Here is an 18284-nt window from a genome sequence, read left to right as displayed (position 1 = left end):
TTTATCCTGGTTGGAATTGCTTACTTTTCAAAAATTCAGGCATATTTAAAAACAATGCTACCCTTCAAATGTTTCAAATATCCTTAGTTGACACAGCTGCCCAAACATTCAGGCTCCAGTGCAGTCACATGAACGTGTGCGTGTGAGGCTTAGAGAGTGAGTGCTGTGATACAGCTCTTTATACTTCAATTCAGTTAATGCATGTAACTTGATTGGTACCCTTTTGAAGTGTATCTTTAAGAAGATAAATAGCAAATACAACTTTTAGTAGTAAACAGATGAAAGGTTTTTGTTTTCTGTAAACAAAATGATTATATCAGGTCTGTTTCTACTTTCCCAGCCATCCAATTTTTTTAAAAAAAAAAAAAAGTACTCTTGTCACATTGGTTTGGCATTATCTGTTAAACCGGTTCTCTATTGCACTTTCTACACTTCCACTTTCACTACACTTGCTGACTAGCTGAGAAACTACTTCACGAACGGTCACATTCCATACAGTAACAAGTTGCTTTGCTGGATCCATTTTCTTTGTAGGGTTTTGGTTTTTGTGTGGTTTTTTTGTTTTTTTAATGAAAAAAATGCACAGTCATTTCTACTCTCTTTCAGCATTTGTAGTGCAGAAAACACTACGCCTTATTCTGCAAGGAAGAAACAGAGCTGCCTTTGTCAAACTGGCATCACCTCAGATGTCGTTTCTTCAGCTGCCGGCTGAGAGTTTGTACCTGTCTGTGCTACTGGCACCACCACTGCGTCCTTGACGTCCGAGCTCTGAGTGCACGAAGAGTTCTTCTCCTCCAGTTTTTTGGCGGTGTCTGGGCAGTTCTGAACAAAGATCACTCTGTTGTAGGCTTTCAACCTGCGCCACAGCTGAACATAAACCTTACACTGCACGTACATGAAGACCAGGCCCCCTGTGAATCCAATGGCCACCACGACGAGTTTTGTCCAAAATGGCCATTCAAGGACACCTTTGAAATGAAACATTTATATTTATTATCATTGTTATACATTGAATATCAAGTACTGAGTTTCGGAAAAATATTTTGAAAAGAAGCCACTTGCTAAGAATTCCCAGGTACGTACACGCAATTGGGGCAGTTGTGGCTCAAGTAGAAAACAGCGGCAGTTTCCTATCCCATAGGCCAGCCAAGAAACTACATCTGCCTCCCGCTTTTAACTGACTTCACCACAAGTTGGTGAAATAAGAAATGCAAGCCCACTCTCACAAAGGAAGCATAATGCTTGATACAGTCAAAACCAAAACATTTTACTGTTCTTCAATAATAATTTTGCTTACGTGAAAATACAAGTACCAAAACCGAGATAACTGGATACCTAGAAATATTAGGACATCTTCAACGACAACTGTTGTTTTTAATTGTGCTAGAAGCATGACACTGTTTAGGGTACCTGGAACACCAACATTTGCAATATTATTACCTGGTCCTAGCTTCATCTTGAAGTCAGTGTATAGTAAAAGAAACTAGTGGAAAGGGCTCTTCTCTCCTGCATCACCTGCCTTTGTTGGCCTCTTCTTCCTGCTGTCTGTGCACCCCCCCTGAACACACCTACATCAAAAAGCAGAACTTCTATTCCTATGTACTAAAAAAGTAACTTTACAGTTTTTGGTGTATCTGTTCTTACTTTTCTCGTTGTATTGATCAATCACATCATTGATATTTACAGAAAAATATATGCCTGCTAACACAAAAAAAGCTAGAGATGAGAGCATTTGAACTTGATTATGATGTCAGTAATGTTAAAATTATTTGCTTTGGCCTAAATTTGGTCTTATAATTTTAACAGAATAAATTAATGTTGTATTAAGAATAGCCTTCTCGTTAATTCATACCACTGCATCTGCTTTTTTCAACCATTCAGTAGCCTAACATAAAGAGCTACCAGCCTTCCCATTACACATTGCCTCATCACATTTAAAGATTAAGTGCCATACACAAGAGTCAGACCGCTGTATCAATGCTTAAGCTGTCAGCCTGAACAATCTGAATAGGTTTGTTGGTCCTATATGGAAGGTCTTTGAGTAACGTTTTGCTCACTGAGTGTAGTATTCAAGGTGCCTTGCAGATGCTGTATTCAACCACTGGTGATACATCACAACAACTTGGAGATATTTGTGCGTTTTACCCAAGTTTTACACGGGGAAGAAACTTTTGCCACTCCAGCCAGGAAAGCAATCTGCAGAAGAGCTTCAGTGAGGAGCCAATCTGGACTCCCAGACCTGGTAACCTGGACTCCTCAAAAGCAAGTCTTTACTTTTAGCCAGCTGTGTGAGTCTCACGAATCTAAGTATCCCCTTTACTGTTAAACACATAGGAACTGGGCTTTTAATTAAATAAACAAATAGAGACCAAAAGAATATTAATTATTGCAAAAGCACACAAAATGTTTGAAGCAGCTGTAGTTTTCCTTGTCATGTTTAGTAGTACTTAGAAATGGTAACAATGTATTAAGTGCTAGCCAATTAATTTTTTTTTAATTTGCACCAAAATGAAAGCATACAAAGATGGTAAATCGCTTTGTATCTCCCTAACCGCTATTACTCTGGTTAGTTGAACTTGCCAAGGACAAATCCTTTTATATTTGTTAAATTTGTTCACAAAATGCTTGTCATGCCTTTCTTCAATCCCCCGTTCCTGGGACAAAAGGAAGTAACAAAGAATATTTGGCTAAGGTGTCATATCCAGTGATGTGTTTTTTCTTTTTTTTCCCCTTTAATAGCTACTTTTAAAAATCAGTGTCTCTTTCTTGCTCTTAATTATGAAAACTGTACAGTTTGCATCTGACTAAGCCCCATCAGTGGGTAATGACACTTAGAACCAGCAAGTCACAGCTGGAGCGCTGAGCTCAGAAGAGGCTGAATAAATGGCTCAGCTTTCCTTCAGAGTTTCTTCCACCTCTTAGCAGTAAAGATGTGCTGCTGCTTCTTCCATGGGAATACAGGAAGCATAATTTTTTGCTTAACTGGTATGGCACAGTGAATTTGGTACCTTTCGGTATATTCCAGGATTGCTATATTGTCACAGACTTGAGCTTTATTAGAAGAGACAAAGCTCAGCTAAGCCTAGACCTGTTTCTTCATGCAGAGCAAATTTATGTGAAGCTTGATTCCCTACCACTGGTGTGTCCTGGTGTCGGCTGGGATAGAGTTAATTTTCTTCCTAGTAGCTGGTATAGTGCTGTGTTTTGGATTTAGTATGAGAATAATGTTGATAACACACTGATATTTTAGTTGTTGCTAAGTAGTGCTTACATAGTCAAGGACTTTTCAGCTTCCCATGCCCTGCCAGGTGCACAAGAAACTGGGAGGGAGCATGGCCAGGACAGCTAACCCAACTGGCCAATGGGGTATTCCATACCATATGACGTCATGCTCAGCATATAAAGCTGGGGGAAGAAGAAGGAAGGGGGGGACATTCAGAGTGATGGTGTTTGTCTTCCCAAGTCACTGTTACGTGTGATGGAGCCCTGCTTTCCTGGAGATGGCTGAACCCCTGCCTGCCAATGGGAAGCAGTGAATGAATTCCTTGGTTTACTTTGCTTGCACGTGTGGCTTTTGCTTTCCCTATTAAACTGCCTTTATCTCAGCCCACGAGTTTTCTCACTTTTGCCCTTCTGATTCTCTCCCCCATCCCACCAGGGGCGAGTGAGCGAGCGGCTGTGTGGTGCTTAGTTGCTGGCTGGGGTTAAACCATGACATGGTGCCATATAAATTCTAGAATATTTTAAATATATTTTAAATTGTCCTTTCTTTAGACCAGTGACAGGTTTACCAATTAAGAGGTTTTTATTTATTTGCATCATATTCCTTCATAAGGAGAAAAAAAATCCCTTTAAATATTTTGAGAGATATTTAAAAAAGGGATTTTTAAATGTACACAATATTAACAAACAGTACTAGTATTATTCAGGGCTTTCAGTTTTTCTTCTACTCAAAATATGTTTATAAAGTGTTTTTCCTCCAGCGTTCACTGTCTTTTTCCCAGCATTTCCCATTTAAACAGAGATGGTGGAGAGAAAAGCAAACTACATACATGTCTCTGCCCTCTGCGCCCCGCTCCCCCCCCCGCCAAATACACGTTTGATTTCGTAAAAGTAGCCCCAAGCAAATTTTGGGGCAAAAGAGTTCTTTTCACAAACACTTATTTTTGCATGTTGTAAGTAGCTCCAAGGCATCTCTTTGTCCATTTTTTAGTGGAGAATCATCCATTACATTTGCAAACACTGAATTCTGTACAAATCATAAATACTTTTTGAGCCTACCAGGATTAATTAATGTGATTCCTACGCATTCTGTGTAACAACAAAAATTCATGTTAGCTGTTTTGTTGTGTAAATTCAGCTAATCCACAGAAATACCTTTCCCCTTTCTAATAAGTAGGGTGATATAGTTGTACTAATAAACAGAAGTTCAAAGCCATTCCTAGTCCTGTCCTCAGGGCCAGTTTTTTTGAGATGAAAAACAGGGTTACCCATTTAGAAAGAACGCAAAACAAGACTTTGTAGTATACATTCGTCTGTGACTTACTAAGGCTTGTTACATATTTTCCTCTCATAGGCAAGAAAGGCAAGCATCAGGAGTATCATCAAATATTTATCTAACTAGCAAGGCACAAAGCTCCGCCTGTTTTGTTTTCCATGTTAACTTCAGAGTATAGCACAAAGCTACAGCCCTTTGTCCCTCTACTGTGCTTAAAGTCAATTCAGACCAAAACTCAAAAGGTTTTTATTCTCTTCATCATCATGATCACATTTAAGACTAAATTTAAGACCGAGTAGACTTAGATTTGAAATGGAAAACCGTAGTTCAGTTTGGAATACAGTTTCCACATACGGTAAGTATAGTCCAAAAAGAAACCTACTTATGCTAAACACGCATTTTGTTACACATGTCCATTTGGGTTTTCAGTATCTCCACAGAGGGAGACTCCACGACCTCTCTGTTCCAGTGTTTGACCACCCTCACAATAAACACAACTGGAACATGGACATTCACAGTGAAATTCTATTCGAAAGGACGCAGGAATGGCTTTCTGTGCTACTTAAGTCCCACATGAAGGACTAACACAACTGGAACACGGTCTCTTGGAAGTTTGTATTAGGAAGCTTGTTGATGAAAGGGCTCTATCGTGTTTTACAGGATATCGAGGTTCAAGTGGGTAATATAAATAAATTGTTAGTTTATGGCCTGAGCTTGCACTGAGCTGTTTGAATTTGACTTGTCTTTTTGTCTGAGCTCTAGAAATATCTGGATAATAGGAGATTAACCTAGGAAGAATCAGCAGGCTAGTTAAGCTGTTGTAATGATTACACTAAGTAGAGATCTCTCTGCAGGGGCATAACATAAGCTTTTAACACTAATGCATTCTTTACTTCTGCATTAAAGCATTTGATGTAGCCATGTATCAGTGAGCTGTTATTTAAGAACAGAATGTGACTGGTTACATAGCTGCCTTTGAAACCCACCAATTGCATTATCAACAAGACTGAAGAAGGTAAAAGATACTTACCGTTATCATTGCCTTGTTTAATTTCCTCAGCGGTTCTATCAATTAAAACATACAATGACCAAACCACACAGGTAATTGCAATTACGTGGAATGTGACTGAACAAACTATTTTCCTCCTCTCACTGGTTGTCATCTGTAGTTTCTCCCACTGTAATTTAAAAAAAAAAAAGTAATAAAAAAAAATCAGACTTGTAAAATTTTACAATAAACTGATTAGGCCATTGTAGCTCTTTCTACCAAAAAACCAAGCAGTAATAAAATTAACAAATCCTTTCATTTTGATAATACACATTACGGTAGTATGTGCATTGTCACTGTAAAATTCATAATGATCTCATTTTCACAGATTCAGAGGAATGAAGAGTTCCGTTCTGTTTCTGTCTCCTTGCGAGTGACATCTAAAGTAATTGCGTTGCAGTACAGCCATAACACGTTAATAGGTAAAAAGCTGAATACTTATTTTAACTTTACCTGATGCACACTTCAGGTGATGAGAGAAGAAAAAACCCAAACATTAGCTTAAACTATTGTCAGCTATTCTCAGCTGCCTAAAATTAGAGGACCGCAGTGTGGAACAGTCTTCCCATAAAATAAAAGCATAAGAAATGCAACTGCATGAGGATTAAATTCAATAAACCTGAAAAGATGATTACGTGGAAATGATCGTACATGATAGCAGTCGAACAGCTTCAGTAACGCAAGGAGGATCTTCCAGGCACATGTTTGTGAATTATGGCACTAAATCCATCGTATGTTTGTGAATTATGGCACTAAATCCTAGCTTAAGATAAGGCTATTTTAAGACGAAATAGGCTATTCCCTGCATTTGAACAATGCAACTCTTGAGGCGATTTTTTTGAATCTCGCTTGTGAAGACGTCATTTTTTTCAGCACTTCTTTAAAATAAAACCCTTCCCTACTAAAATGCTTGCCTTTGAAAACATGAAAGAATACGACATTTAAAAGCAAACCGCCTCAATTCCGATGAATAATCTCGGAGTCGGTCGCTGGCACCTGATGAGTGAAACGAGTACAAACCGCAGCCCAACAGTGCCACCTCCCCGCGGCCGCGCTGCGCCCCAGCCACCCGGCCTCCCCAGCCACCCCCGGGACGGCGAAGCCGCTGCCCGCGCTCGCGGACCTTCAGGACACTCGGGCTGCGGCCCCCAACAGTTGCCAGGTGCCAAGGCTGGATCAAAAACCCTGGCCGCTTCAGAGCACCGAGGTGCTACAACTTTACTCTGAAAGTATGAGTTCGGCTTTGCTTTCCTTGTTTGGGTTTTTTTTTGGTCAGCTGTTTTTTTTTTTTAATTTTGTTTTGGTTTGTTTCTGGGAAATTACAGCTTTCCCTAAATGGCTTGGGGTTAAGCGTTGGAGACGGCATCTAAGCTAGATGCTTAGACTTTAACCTGAACCAATATGGCCATTCTTCTAGCCTGAACACTATTTGCTGTCCGGTCACGTTTCGAGGGAGCACAACTGCAGTAGAAGCTGGGGCACGTCAGTGCAATGTCACCAAGAGGGCGAACTTGCAGAAATGCTTCTTCCTGCCATTAGTTTTACAGCAGTACATACCGGGCCAAACAAATTTCATTCTTTAATGGCAGTTGAAGCTTGCACGTTTCAGAGCTCTTGCCTCAAAACACAATCTCTGGAGCATTTTCTAGCCCTTGCCAGAATTTCACGAACACAAGGCTTAAATAACTGTTTAGAAGAACTGAAATATTTCCTGAGTAATATACAAAAAGACAGAGCTAGCAGTTTATTCACCATCTGATACCTCATTTCAGCTGATACAGCCACTTAGGAGTGAAAACTAAGTTTGCTGGGTTTATAGGCGTTAAAAAAAAGTAATAAAACAAAAAACCAGAACCTTATATTCATTGTAGTTCATGTCGGTAGTATGCAGCGGTCAGACCAGACAGACTGTGGCATTATCATCACAGTCTTATATCATTACAGTCACCAGGTTACACAGCATTTGACCTGGAGAGTTTCATCCTTTTTGCAGTGAAAATTCAATTCAAGCCTTACAACAGGCTTTCTTTCCAAAGAAAAGGTTGTCTTTGTCCAGATGGAAGAAAGGATTTTACCTTAATTCTTCACTTACCTGTGGATGCTTTGTGAGAGATCGATGTTGAACATAAAGAAGAATGAATTGTGTTCTTAGAAATTTTCTGTCATCTCAACTCTAATGCTACACTTTTTGGTCTACTGGAGAGAAGACTCTGTGCAAAATTTTCATTGTCATGTATACCTGCAGTCTCATTGTAGCCATTTTACTCTCTGTAACATACACAAAGCCTTAGAGTGTTGATCTGAATGCCCAGTCAAATAAAGCTTTCTCATATGGAATTTTAAAGCCAAAGAAGAATGCTGGTCCCATTACTCTGAATGTAAACATATTGTAGGTGGAAAAAAAAGACAAAACCAAACAACCAACAGGCAGGATAGGTAAATAAAGGAACAAGCTCACAAACTTCTACTGAGATTTACAAGCAAGCTGTATTGGGAGAGTGAGCTAGGAGAAATGGGCTAAAGTAGGCCTTTTTTGCTAACATCCCGTGATCAAATCCAGCCAGAAAGCAAGCCAAGGCCTCCCAGACTCTGCTTCCCCTCTCTGCCCCCTTTTCTTCTCCCACAAGACAGCATGCCTGCGTGTCTATTCTATCCACACGCGCGTTACCACACCAGAAATAACCTGGCTGGCAGGAGACCGGGAGAGGCCACCGGGGCATGGGTGGCTATGGAACTGGAAGACTGTGCAGAGCATCTTGTACTCCCAGTGGGGATACAAGAAAGGACCAAGGAGAGACTCCTGCTCACACGCAGAGACGCAGAGGGATCAGAGTACTTGGGAGCGTTTTACGGCTTTTAGTGTCTCCCAAAGCTGCGCTTCTGTTTTGCCCTGTCCTAGCTGCAGTCCCAGTTCTCCTCTCAACTACAGTGACTACTGTCACTGTCTACTAGATGAGTGATGTTAGCAGGTAAGCCAGCAATTTAAGTTGCCCTGGAGCAGAAAAGTGCAATTCACTGTTTTAGGATTTTTGCAATAGGTTTAAATTGAAAATTTAACATTAATGGTAGCACAGACTTGCTTGGATAAAAGCACAGTTATGTGAAATAAAAATTTCTTGAAAATCCATAGCAAAGGCTATGAGACAACAATATATTGAGCAGTGAAAGCATCAGCCCCTTTCACTTGTGCTTTATAGTCCAGGACTTGATATAGCCTAAAGTTGGGTGGGTAAGTCTGGCAGGTGCTACCATGTCACACAGCGCATTAATGCCGCCTTAACGACTGACAAATTCACCTCTGCTGTTTTTTGAAGCTTCTGCAATTCTCATGGCTCTCTACATTCATGGTGGCAAGATAAAAATAAATTGCATCACATTTTATTATCTTCATCAGTGATCTAGAAAAATGTACAATCATCAGGTTGATGACACTGTGACATGCCATGGATAGAATATCAGATGCCACCAAGAACAGAAAAATAACACAAAAGTAAGTGCCCAGATGCAATTTTCCTTGGAAACTTATATGTTAATACTCCTAAGGTGCTCTAGAGACTGGAAGGAGAGAAAGAAATGGAAGACTGTAACAGCCAGAGGAGACACTTATGACTTGCAAATTATTGAGTCACTAAATTGATAGGCAAACACTGTAGTTTTTGCCCAGCCTCCTCCAAAGCACCCCTTCACTGTTGTACATCTGATTGTCACCACCCACAGATTCCTTAATCCCGGCAGCAACGCAAACACAGACTGGAAATCATCACAGATGCAAATAGTTTAATGTCCTGCAAATGCAAGCAATCGCATGAATACATTATGCTCCACAGAACAGGTGTGCTAAAACACTTCATAACCTCTAACAACCAACCACAAGATCTTTTACACAAGTCACCAAACAAATCCACGATGCAGCAATATGTATCCCAAGAGGAAAGCCGGAAATATCCCCAGCCCCCTTTTCATTTTCTGAATAAGCTTTCTGAACATTACCCCTTGCACTGTGCTCCGCAAACCACTGGAGGGTGGTAGGAGACTGTCTACCTGCTTCAGAGGGTCCTACCCAGCAGCCAGAATGAACTGTCAAAGGAAAGAAGCTGGATTGTAAATGTGATCAGAAACACTCTTCCCACCCCAACTTACAGCTACTTCTAAAACACGACATGCACCTCAGCCTGAATTCCTATGCTTTACTGCCAGAGAAATTTGTAATAATCTTGAAAGTGGCAGCTGTAAAACTGTACCCTGTTCTAGGTTTCTACCTCATGTTTTGGTTTCGTTTCTTAAAGACTGTCTCGCTCTGACACTTAAAGGGAACGGTTACTGATTTCATAATCCACTCTTGCAATTACAAAATGTAGTCATGAGTCTTCTGGGGAAAGAAAAAAAAATTAAAAAAGGAAAAAAAATTAATAACCTACTCACAGGGAACATCTAAATCATACATAGCCAACCACTTCCCTTTCCTGTAACATAGTCTGAGAAAATCCCTGATATTTATTTTAAAGGACCAAAACTTGCCTCCCTGCATGTCACTTCTAATAAAAGCTTGGTTAATCAATATGCAACAAATAAATATGGTATTTTTTAATATCCTCTGAAAATAGATTGTCTGCGGATGGGGTGCTTGGGATGCTGCTTCACATCCTAGAGATCCCAATACAGCCTCTCTTCTTATAGTCAGAAGTAAAACTGCATTTTAATTCCCTCCCATACATTAAGCTTTCTGCAGAGTGGTTTCATGATGGCCCAATGCAGAACCAAAAGCTTCACACTGCTCACACAAAAGCTGTTACCACACCACAGAATTGCACTCTGCAAACTTTGCTTCCTGTGTTCCTTTTCCCCACCCTCAGATTGTAGATTTACTGTCTGCCTGCCCCCATCCACCATTTTGTGTCCACATGTTGCCTCCTGCTAGTGCTAATCTTCTGCCACATTGGCCACAAAATTTTGTCTACGTAGATTTCCTGAAGCAACTCCATATCTACTGCATGTTTGCAGATTCACACCTCTACAACCGAAGGTCTCTCTTCTGCAGGGGCTCATCACTGAGGATGCCAAATTGAAGGTGAAGTTAATGGGCTGCTTTGCAACATGCTATGGATGCTTGGACTTTTAACTCCTGGGTATTTTCAGGAACCCTATTTTTAAAAATTGCATGACAGGGCAATCTGGTATGGGCATGACATTGCTAATATTAAATATTTTTCCCGTTCTGACATCTTTTCCCTATCCATCATTTAGCAAAAAAATGACAATGAATGTAATGTAAGCAGCACCAATAGCTGGAAGGACTTCCTTCTGCTCTCACCTAGTGCTAAAATCATCATGCGTTCTTTCTACAATCTAAAAAAGAAAGACTTTGAGCCAACCTCTATCTTGAAATAATCATGCCTGCAAAACGAAGGCTAAAATTATTTACTAGGGGCTGTTGTAGAAACTGCACTCTGCACACAGACTAGGAATACACAGAAAAACATCTTTCTTATCTCAAACGAGGCCTGAAGGATCTAGCCAGCACTTTTGAAAAAAGTTCTTAAGAACTGGAGCAGTGTATGATGAAGTGAGCCTAGCAGTGAAGATATGTCAGTAGTCTGAACGTGTAGCTCAGAGTCATTTATTTTCTGTGGTTTAGGGAGGGTTTTCCGGTCACTTGTTGCAGTACTAATTGGCTCAGGCTCCACAGTAAACTGTTCACTACTATCAACCTACCAGCTGGCGGAAAGTAGTTTGCAGGAATGGAATTTGTGCAGTGGGTGGAGGAGGAAGAAATAATAGTAATAAAGGACAACAGCGCTCCACACATGTCGGGAGAACAAAATAGCCTCATGCAGATTTGAAGTGTTGATAAGAGATGAGACTTCAAACCTTGTAATTTGAATAAAAGCATTTGGGGCCACTCTGTGCCGTCTAAACCACATGTGGGTACAGCCTGTGCCTGAGGGACTGCATCTTAAAGAAGGACAAGGCATGCCTCGCTGCATCCTGCTCCAAGTCGAGAAGTTCCCCTCATACAGTCCAACAGAATGTGCCAGGTCTGATGGCTGAAAAGAGAAGGGTTTGGGCCATGAAAACACCTCCTCCGCTTTCTTTTCCCCAAACAGATCCAGAGCACGTTCAGAGAGGAAGAACTGAGCAGCTTCACAGAAAACACAGAAACATATTTCTCATTGCCTTTTGTCAAAAGATACAAGCCAGGGAAGAAACTCTTCTAAGGATCAAGAATAGAAGACCAGAATTAGACCCCTGCTACATTAGCCACTGAACACAAAAATAAAATAAATTTTAAAAATCCCATTTCGTATGGTGCATCATACAGCCATATCTATGCACAACCTTACCTTGATCTAGTTAGCTCATTAGATGAGCTGGTACAAATCCTTCTCTGGCAAACCTGTCTGAAGTTTACCCAAAATCTATTTCTGTCCCTAGGTAACACTAAACAAACCTGGTTGGAATTCAAATGAATGTCTGTGGTGTATTTAAACACCCATTAAAAGTTTAAGACTGAACCAGAAACAGGTGCATTTCTAAAGACAAACACACTTTAGTTCACTTTTATGTGTGATATGCATGCCTGGAGTAATAAAAGAACTACATAATGAAAAACCTCACTTTGATAAACACCGTAAGATTATCACCTGCAAAGAACTAATAATTCAGTTTTATCAAAATCAAGACAGTGCTATATTTCTTTTTTAAGTGACAGTTAAAATAGCTGGACTTGAGTGATATAATCAGTATGCACCCTTCATAAACTTACGCAATTTTTAGCTGTGTATGTCATCAATTAGCAGACCCTTAACCGTGTAAAATAAATAGGGGTATTAAGTAATTTGAGAAGATAATTTCTAAAATGAAGTAGCTGTTTTTGCAATCTGGAAGTACTATTGAGAATACTTGTCATTTACCAACTAGAACAACTTCAGTATCTGCAGCCTAATCATCCCAACACAGACTAAACAAAAAAATGCTATGCTTTGGAAACACAGGAATAGCCAGACCTCACGTCCCTCTCATCCAATGCTCTGTCTCGGACAGAGGCCAACACCAGATGCTTCAGAGAAACATGCAAGAAACCCCGTGGCAAGTAATTATAGCATAATCTCTCCATATTGGGAGCTTCTTCCTAGCTCCCATCTGCTAGAAATTATTTTACATCAATATATAGAATGCAAAAGTACTCTACAAAGTGTTTACTTTCCAAGCATCGTCTTTGAATGCTGAAACAACATTAACCAATTCTTTGTTCAACAGAGGTTTACATGATCAGCCTTCGGTACTATCATGAGCTTCTCTTTTACAATTGTTGTTTCTTTTCTTGCCTTGTAAGCTATTTAGGAAAAGGATCATTATGTCCTAGCACAGTATGCTTCAGCTACCTTATCTAAAAAGATAATCCTGACAGATAAACTGCAGGTGAATCATTAAACCACTGGTCAGGAGTGAACTATCACCATAATGCAAAACTATGGGGAATGTCTGGCGCTAAGAACAAGAGGCACACATCTAGAACTCTAGAAAAGACTTACTTTAGGTGCCTGGGCATATGCCTTTATTACTCAAAAATCAAAAAACAAGCTACATGTGGGAAACCCATAAAGAAGCAAGGAAAAAGGGGGTAGAATCTATGTCTCCGCTAACTTTTATCAGTCAGTCAAGAATAGAAGCAGATGCTACTGTTACCTGCTCTCCCTACAGTTTTTCTACAATCATTCTATCTATTGAAAGGACCTAGTTTGTGTGTCACTTTTATTCTCTTTGCAGCTAGTTGTCTCCCGCCTCTGTCTATTCTGTCTTTCCAAAAGAGCAGCACACCTAATTGAAGGCATGACATTTTCCTCCAGTGACTAAGTAGCAAATGCCTTTAAATCACAGTCCAGCTCTCAAACAACAGTAACTTAGACACAAAAAAAAAACCATTAAAGAAAAGAATCAATCAATCTAACTGCCATACCACAAAGCACAGATCATAATTTTGCTGCAAGGCCAGTTAAGCTGAGATTTCATTTTCCAACCAAAGCAGGTGGGGGTGCTGTATTTTGCGGTATGTACTCTATAGGCAATACAAGAGCAGCCATGACACATGCTCAATGCTGGATTTGAGATTTGTCCTTCTATGACAAGGTGACCCGCTTAGCGGATGAGGGAAAGGCTCTGCATGTTGTCTACCTAGACTATAGTAAAGCCTTTGACACAGCATTCTCCTGGAGAAACTGGCTGCCCACGGCTTAGAAAGCTACATTCTTCACTGGGTAAAAAATTGGCTCGACGGCCGAGCCCAGAGAGTTATGGTCAATGGAGTTAAATCCAGTTGGCGGCCGGTCACGAGCGGTGTTCCCCAGGGCTCAGTTTTGGGGCCGGTCCTGTTCAATATCTTTATCAATGATCTGGATGAGGGGATCAAGTGCTCCCTCAGTAAGTTCACAGATGACACCAAGCTGGGCGGAAGCGTTGATCTGCTCGAGGGTAGGAAGGCTCTGCAGAGGGACCTGGACAGGCTGGATCGATGGGCCGAGGCCAACTGTATGAGGTTCAAGAAGGCCAAGTGCCGGGTCCTGCACTTCGGCCACAACAACCCCATGCAGCGCTACAGGCTTGGGGAAGAGTGGCTGGAAAGCTGCCCAGAGGAAAAGGACCTGGGGGTGCTGGTTGACAGCCGGCTGAACATGAGCCGGCAGTGTGCCCAGGTGGCCAAGAAGGCCAATGGCATCCTGGCCTGTATCAGAAATAGTGTGGCCAGCAGGAGGAGGGAGGTGATCGTGCCCCTGTACTTGGCCCTGGTGAGGCCGCACCTCGAATCCTGTGTTCAGTTTTGGGCCCCTCACTACAAGAAGGACACTGAGGTGCTGGAGCGTGTCCAGAGAAGGGCAACGAAGCTGGTGAGGGGTCTAGAGCACAAGTCTTATGAGGCGCGGCTGAGGGAACTGGGGTTGGTTAGCCTGGAGAAAAAGAGCCTTAGGGGAGACCTTATCACGCTCTACAACCTGAAAGGAGGTTGTAGTGAGGTGGGTGTTGGTCTCTCCTCCCAAGTAACAAGTGATAGAACAAGAGGAAATGGCCTCAAGTTGTGCCAGGGGAGGTTTAGATTGGATATTAGGACAAATTTATTCACTGAAAGGGTTGTCAAGCATAGGAACAGGCTGCCAGGGAACTGGCGGAGTCACCATCCCTGGAGGTATTTAAAAGACATGTAGATGTGGTGCTTAGGGACATGGTTTAGTGGTGGACTTGATGATCTTAAAGGTCTTTTCCAACCTAAACGATTCTATGATTGTGCTGGGGTCAAAACAATCACAAGTCCCTCCTCCACTACAGCAGCCATAACAAACCATCTCCCAGTCTGTGCCAGAGTCTCTGTCTTTGAACACCAAGTAGCATGGGCTCCCTTTGCACATCTGAGTGTATTTTGGTCTTAAATAGTGTGATGGATGTGGACAGAAGGCTGGGATAGCATGGTAGAAATAGGAAAAGGAGAGAAATTAGAGAGAAAGGTGGATATAGCAACATGCTGGAGATCAACATCCCATTACATAGTCTTGTACGCCTCTCCACTTTCTTTAGTCCTGTCCAATTAAAGTGAAATTTCTCGGAAGAACTATTCCCTTAGGTACCTAAGACATAGTTATAATATATGATCACAGTTTTGTTGGAGAGTGTTTACTTGAATCACCTTCTCTTCAGTATTCATCACACTGCTTAATTTTCTCGATATCAAATTGTCTAGCCTGCTGAGAAGTATCTTGAAGCATGCATTTTGAAATTAGAGCTGGTGAAATAAAACTGGTGACACCTGAAAAGCTAAATCAACAAATATACTTTCTGCTTATTTAGCTGTAGTTATAAATGATGTACAGAGTCTTCTCCAGGAGTTACAACAGAATATTAGTTATTCGACCTTCCACATAGAAAATACTTTTCACCTAAGTTTGCCTTCTCTTAGACTGGTACAAATATAAAAACTCTCATTACTGCCTTGTACTAAATGTGCTCGGTCTTTTTTGTTTGCTGATCATGTCCTTGATTCTCCCATTTTTTTTTTCCAATATGTAAATTCTTTAGAGTTCTAATTTGTATCTTACAGAATAAAAGCCTAAAGCCATTTATCTGAAGAACTTGCTGTGCAACCTGCCCTACAGGAGCGTGTATTACATCACTACAGCCCAAGGCCCTTCAGCATCACGTGTCATAACAGGAATGGAGAGAAGTATAGCAGCAAGCAGAGGAAGGAAGGGTACAAAGGTACCTTTGCGTGCTAAGGAGTCTTGTGAGAAAAGGAGTACAGTTGACTGGAAATGGAGAGCAGCCATATCTGAAAGTCACTGAATGAAGAGTAGTCATTTCACTGTTGGAAGAACCTCAAGAACATCTTGCATGTCTTTCTATATTATTTTCTGGCCTTCACTTTTATAGATCAAAGATGCTCTTACCAATTCTCCACCCGCCCATCACCCACTAAATTAATGGTACAAGCGAACCTGAACACTAATTCTTTTTATATGGTTATTATTTTCTTCCTGAAGTTGTAAGAGCAACTGACCTACATTGTATAGAAGATGTAACTCGACTTCTGAGCTACCCTTAATCAAATCAGTCTGAATTGCTACAAAGATGTGGCTTGGTTTAAATGTCCTTGAATACCAAAACCCTGGTATTTTTAAATACATTTTTGTTTAAACATATCTAGACGTATCTTATTTTTGCAACTATATATACAGTATATATGCATATGTCTGAATTGCCACATAACCACAACTAAAAAAAGGAGCTGACGTGCTTCATTATCTATAAATATGACTTTAGCAAGAATACCGATTTCCCAATGAATAGCTACAGTTACCTTCTCTGTCTTTTAATTTTCCCACAAGACAGACTCTTTTGATCCAATTAAATAAAAATGAAATAGAGGAAATTTGTGCTGAGGAAAGGCTACAGTAATTAACACAAAACTAGAGCCTAGTGCTCTGGCAAAGAGCTGAGGGAAGCTATTCATTCTGAAAGACCTTCAACAAATGCCATACATTTCAATTTTGCCACACAAAAATTGGAGCAGATTAATAAAGATCTGAATAATTCTTGGAGGAAAAGTTTCTTTTTTTCCAAGTAATTTTAATAAAATGCTACGGGAATAAAATTAAATTAACATGAAAAATCATAACATATACTGAATAAACTGATAATTATTCCATTAGATCATAATTTAGATCAGCTACCGTATTGCTATGTTCAAGAGAACATCACTATGTTCAAGAGAAGCCATTTTTTGCATGCGTTCCACCAACAAGCAAGCATCAGTCTGTGAACTAAACCTCAGTTCAGATCATTCTCATATCAATAGGCCCCAGGCAAAATAAATCTGAGGCAAATAACCACTGTAAAATTGTATGTGTTAGTTATGTGAGAGATTAATACATACATTAATCAGATCATTCTCTGGCCCACTCCCATTAGAGCTGGTAAAATCCCTAGCTTCAAAATTAAACAGTAAAAATGGCATTGTTACAAAAGTCCATGAATTACAATGACTGGTTTAGGTCAATGCTTGGGTTGATTATGCTTTTTAAATTTTATATTACTAGCTATACATTTTGTGTCAGGGCACCATTCCACTTACATTTTCTTTAGTTGTAAAGCCATTATCAAGAGATTCTCTAAATTATTTTTAATGCTTCAGCTACCCAGCCCTTCCTCTGTTATAACTATTGATGAGGCCATGCTGTAAAACGGAACTCTGAAAGGGCTGAAATAAAAAACGAAAAGGAGACCCCAAGTTAAAAAATAAGAGAGAGGCTGATGAACTGCAGGAAGGGGTAGGACCTCCTAAGTAAAATGGAAGTGAAACCTTTTGATGCAAGTTGCATGTGTAAAACAGCTCAGACCAAACTGTTTATTTCAGCCTCAGAAAGCACAGAAGGATTTGTACTTCCCGGAGCTCACGTTCATGGTTCTGTGCAATAGTGGGTAACACCACTAATACCCAGAGCTGGACAATCCCCTGAATTCCCTTTGCTTGTGTAAATGCTACTGAGCAGCAGAAGTAGCAAATTCGGTTACTAGCAGCTAATTAGAAGAGGAAACAGTTTTCATTCCATTTTCTGGTATAAGATTTTTTTGTTTGCTTCTTAAAAGAATGCAAGTTCAAAGCAATGACAATAAAAACACCTTCCACCTCCAGGAAGGATGCTGTATATGGGGGTGTCCCAGCAAAGTATCACAGTAAGACGGCTTTTTTGCAAGCCTAAGGGTATGTAATGATGGTTTCAAGGTGTGAGGCACAAGAGGTCAGAATCTCTCGTCAGAAGTCCACGGGAACTGGAACAGCTGTGTGAATAAAAGCTGTGTTGAATGGAAGAGAAAGAAAAGAGATGGAAAGCTAACACAAATTCTACCACTATGAGAAAACTAAGATCTGTTATTCTTGTTATGGCACAAAATGAAAGACAACATTACTCTGTAAACTACAGCATGCTATCTATATACAGATAAATTAGCAGTAATGATCTATCACTCTCTCTCAAAAATTAGGAATACAACTATCTGAACAAAGTAGTCCCTTGCATCCTCGAAGCATCACAATAGGATATAAATGCTATAGAATTATTTTTACCTTAACAGCTTTAATATACACATTCTCCCTTGAGCACAAAGTTATTCACTATAATGACATGATAGCCAATAAGAAAGTAATAGCTTTGTGCCTTTGTGCATACTGGTGAAGTGCCTGACCCCCCATATTAC

At 40.4% G+C, this 18284-nt stretch overlaps 1 protein-coding gene across 1 annotated transcript in view; it reads right to left on the bottom strand.

Moving 5' to 3' along the window:
• Positions 1 to 666: 666 nt before the first annotated feature.
• Positions 667 to 18284, bottom strand: part of MARCH1 (membrane-associated ring finger (C3HC4) 1, E3 ubiquitin protein ligase) — a 37416-nt gene continuing 19798 nt past the window's right edge. The window contains exons 3-4 of the mRNA XM_009581260.1: positions 5529 to 5676; positions 667 to 968 (exon numbers count right to left, since the gene is read on the bottom strand). Coding sequence (XP_009579555.1) covers positions 667 to 968; positions 5529 to 5676 — 450 coding nt within the window. The remainder of the gene's footprint in view (positions 969 to 5528; positions 5677 to 18284) is intronic.

This window comes from Fulmarus glacialis, unplaced genomic scaffold (assembly GCF_000690835.1).
Source record: "Fulmarus glacialis isolate BGI_N327 unplaced genomic scaffold, ASM69083v1 scaffold32767, whole genome shotgun sequence".
Taxonomy (NCBI): Eukaryota; Metazoa; Chordata; class Aves; order Procellariiformes; family Procellariidae; genus Fulmarus; species Fulmarus glacialis.
The sequence above is the reverse complement of the archived record's forward strand: the minus strand, read 5'-3'. Positions and strand labels throughout refer to the sequence as shown.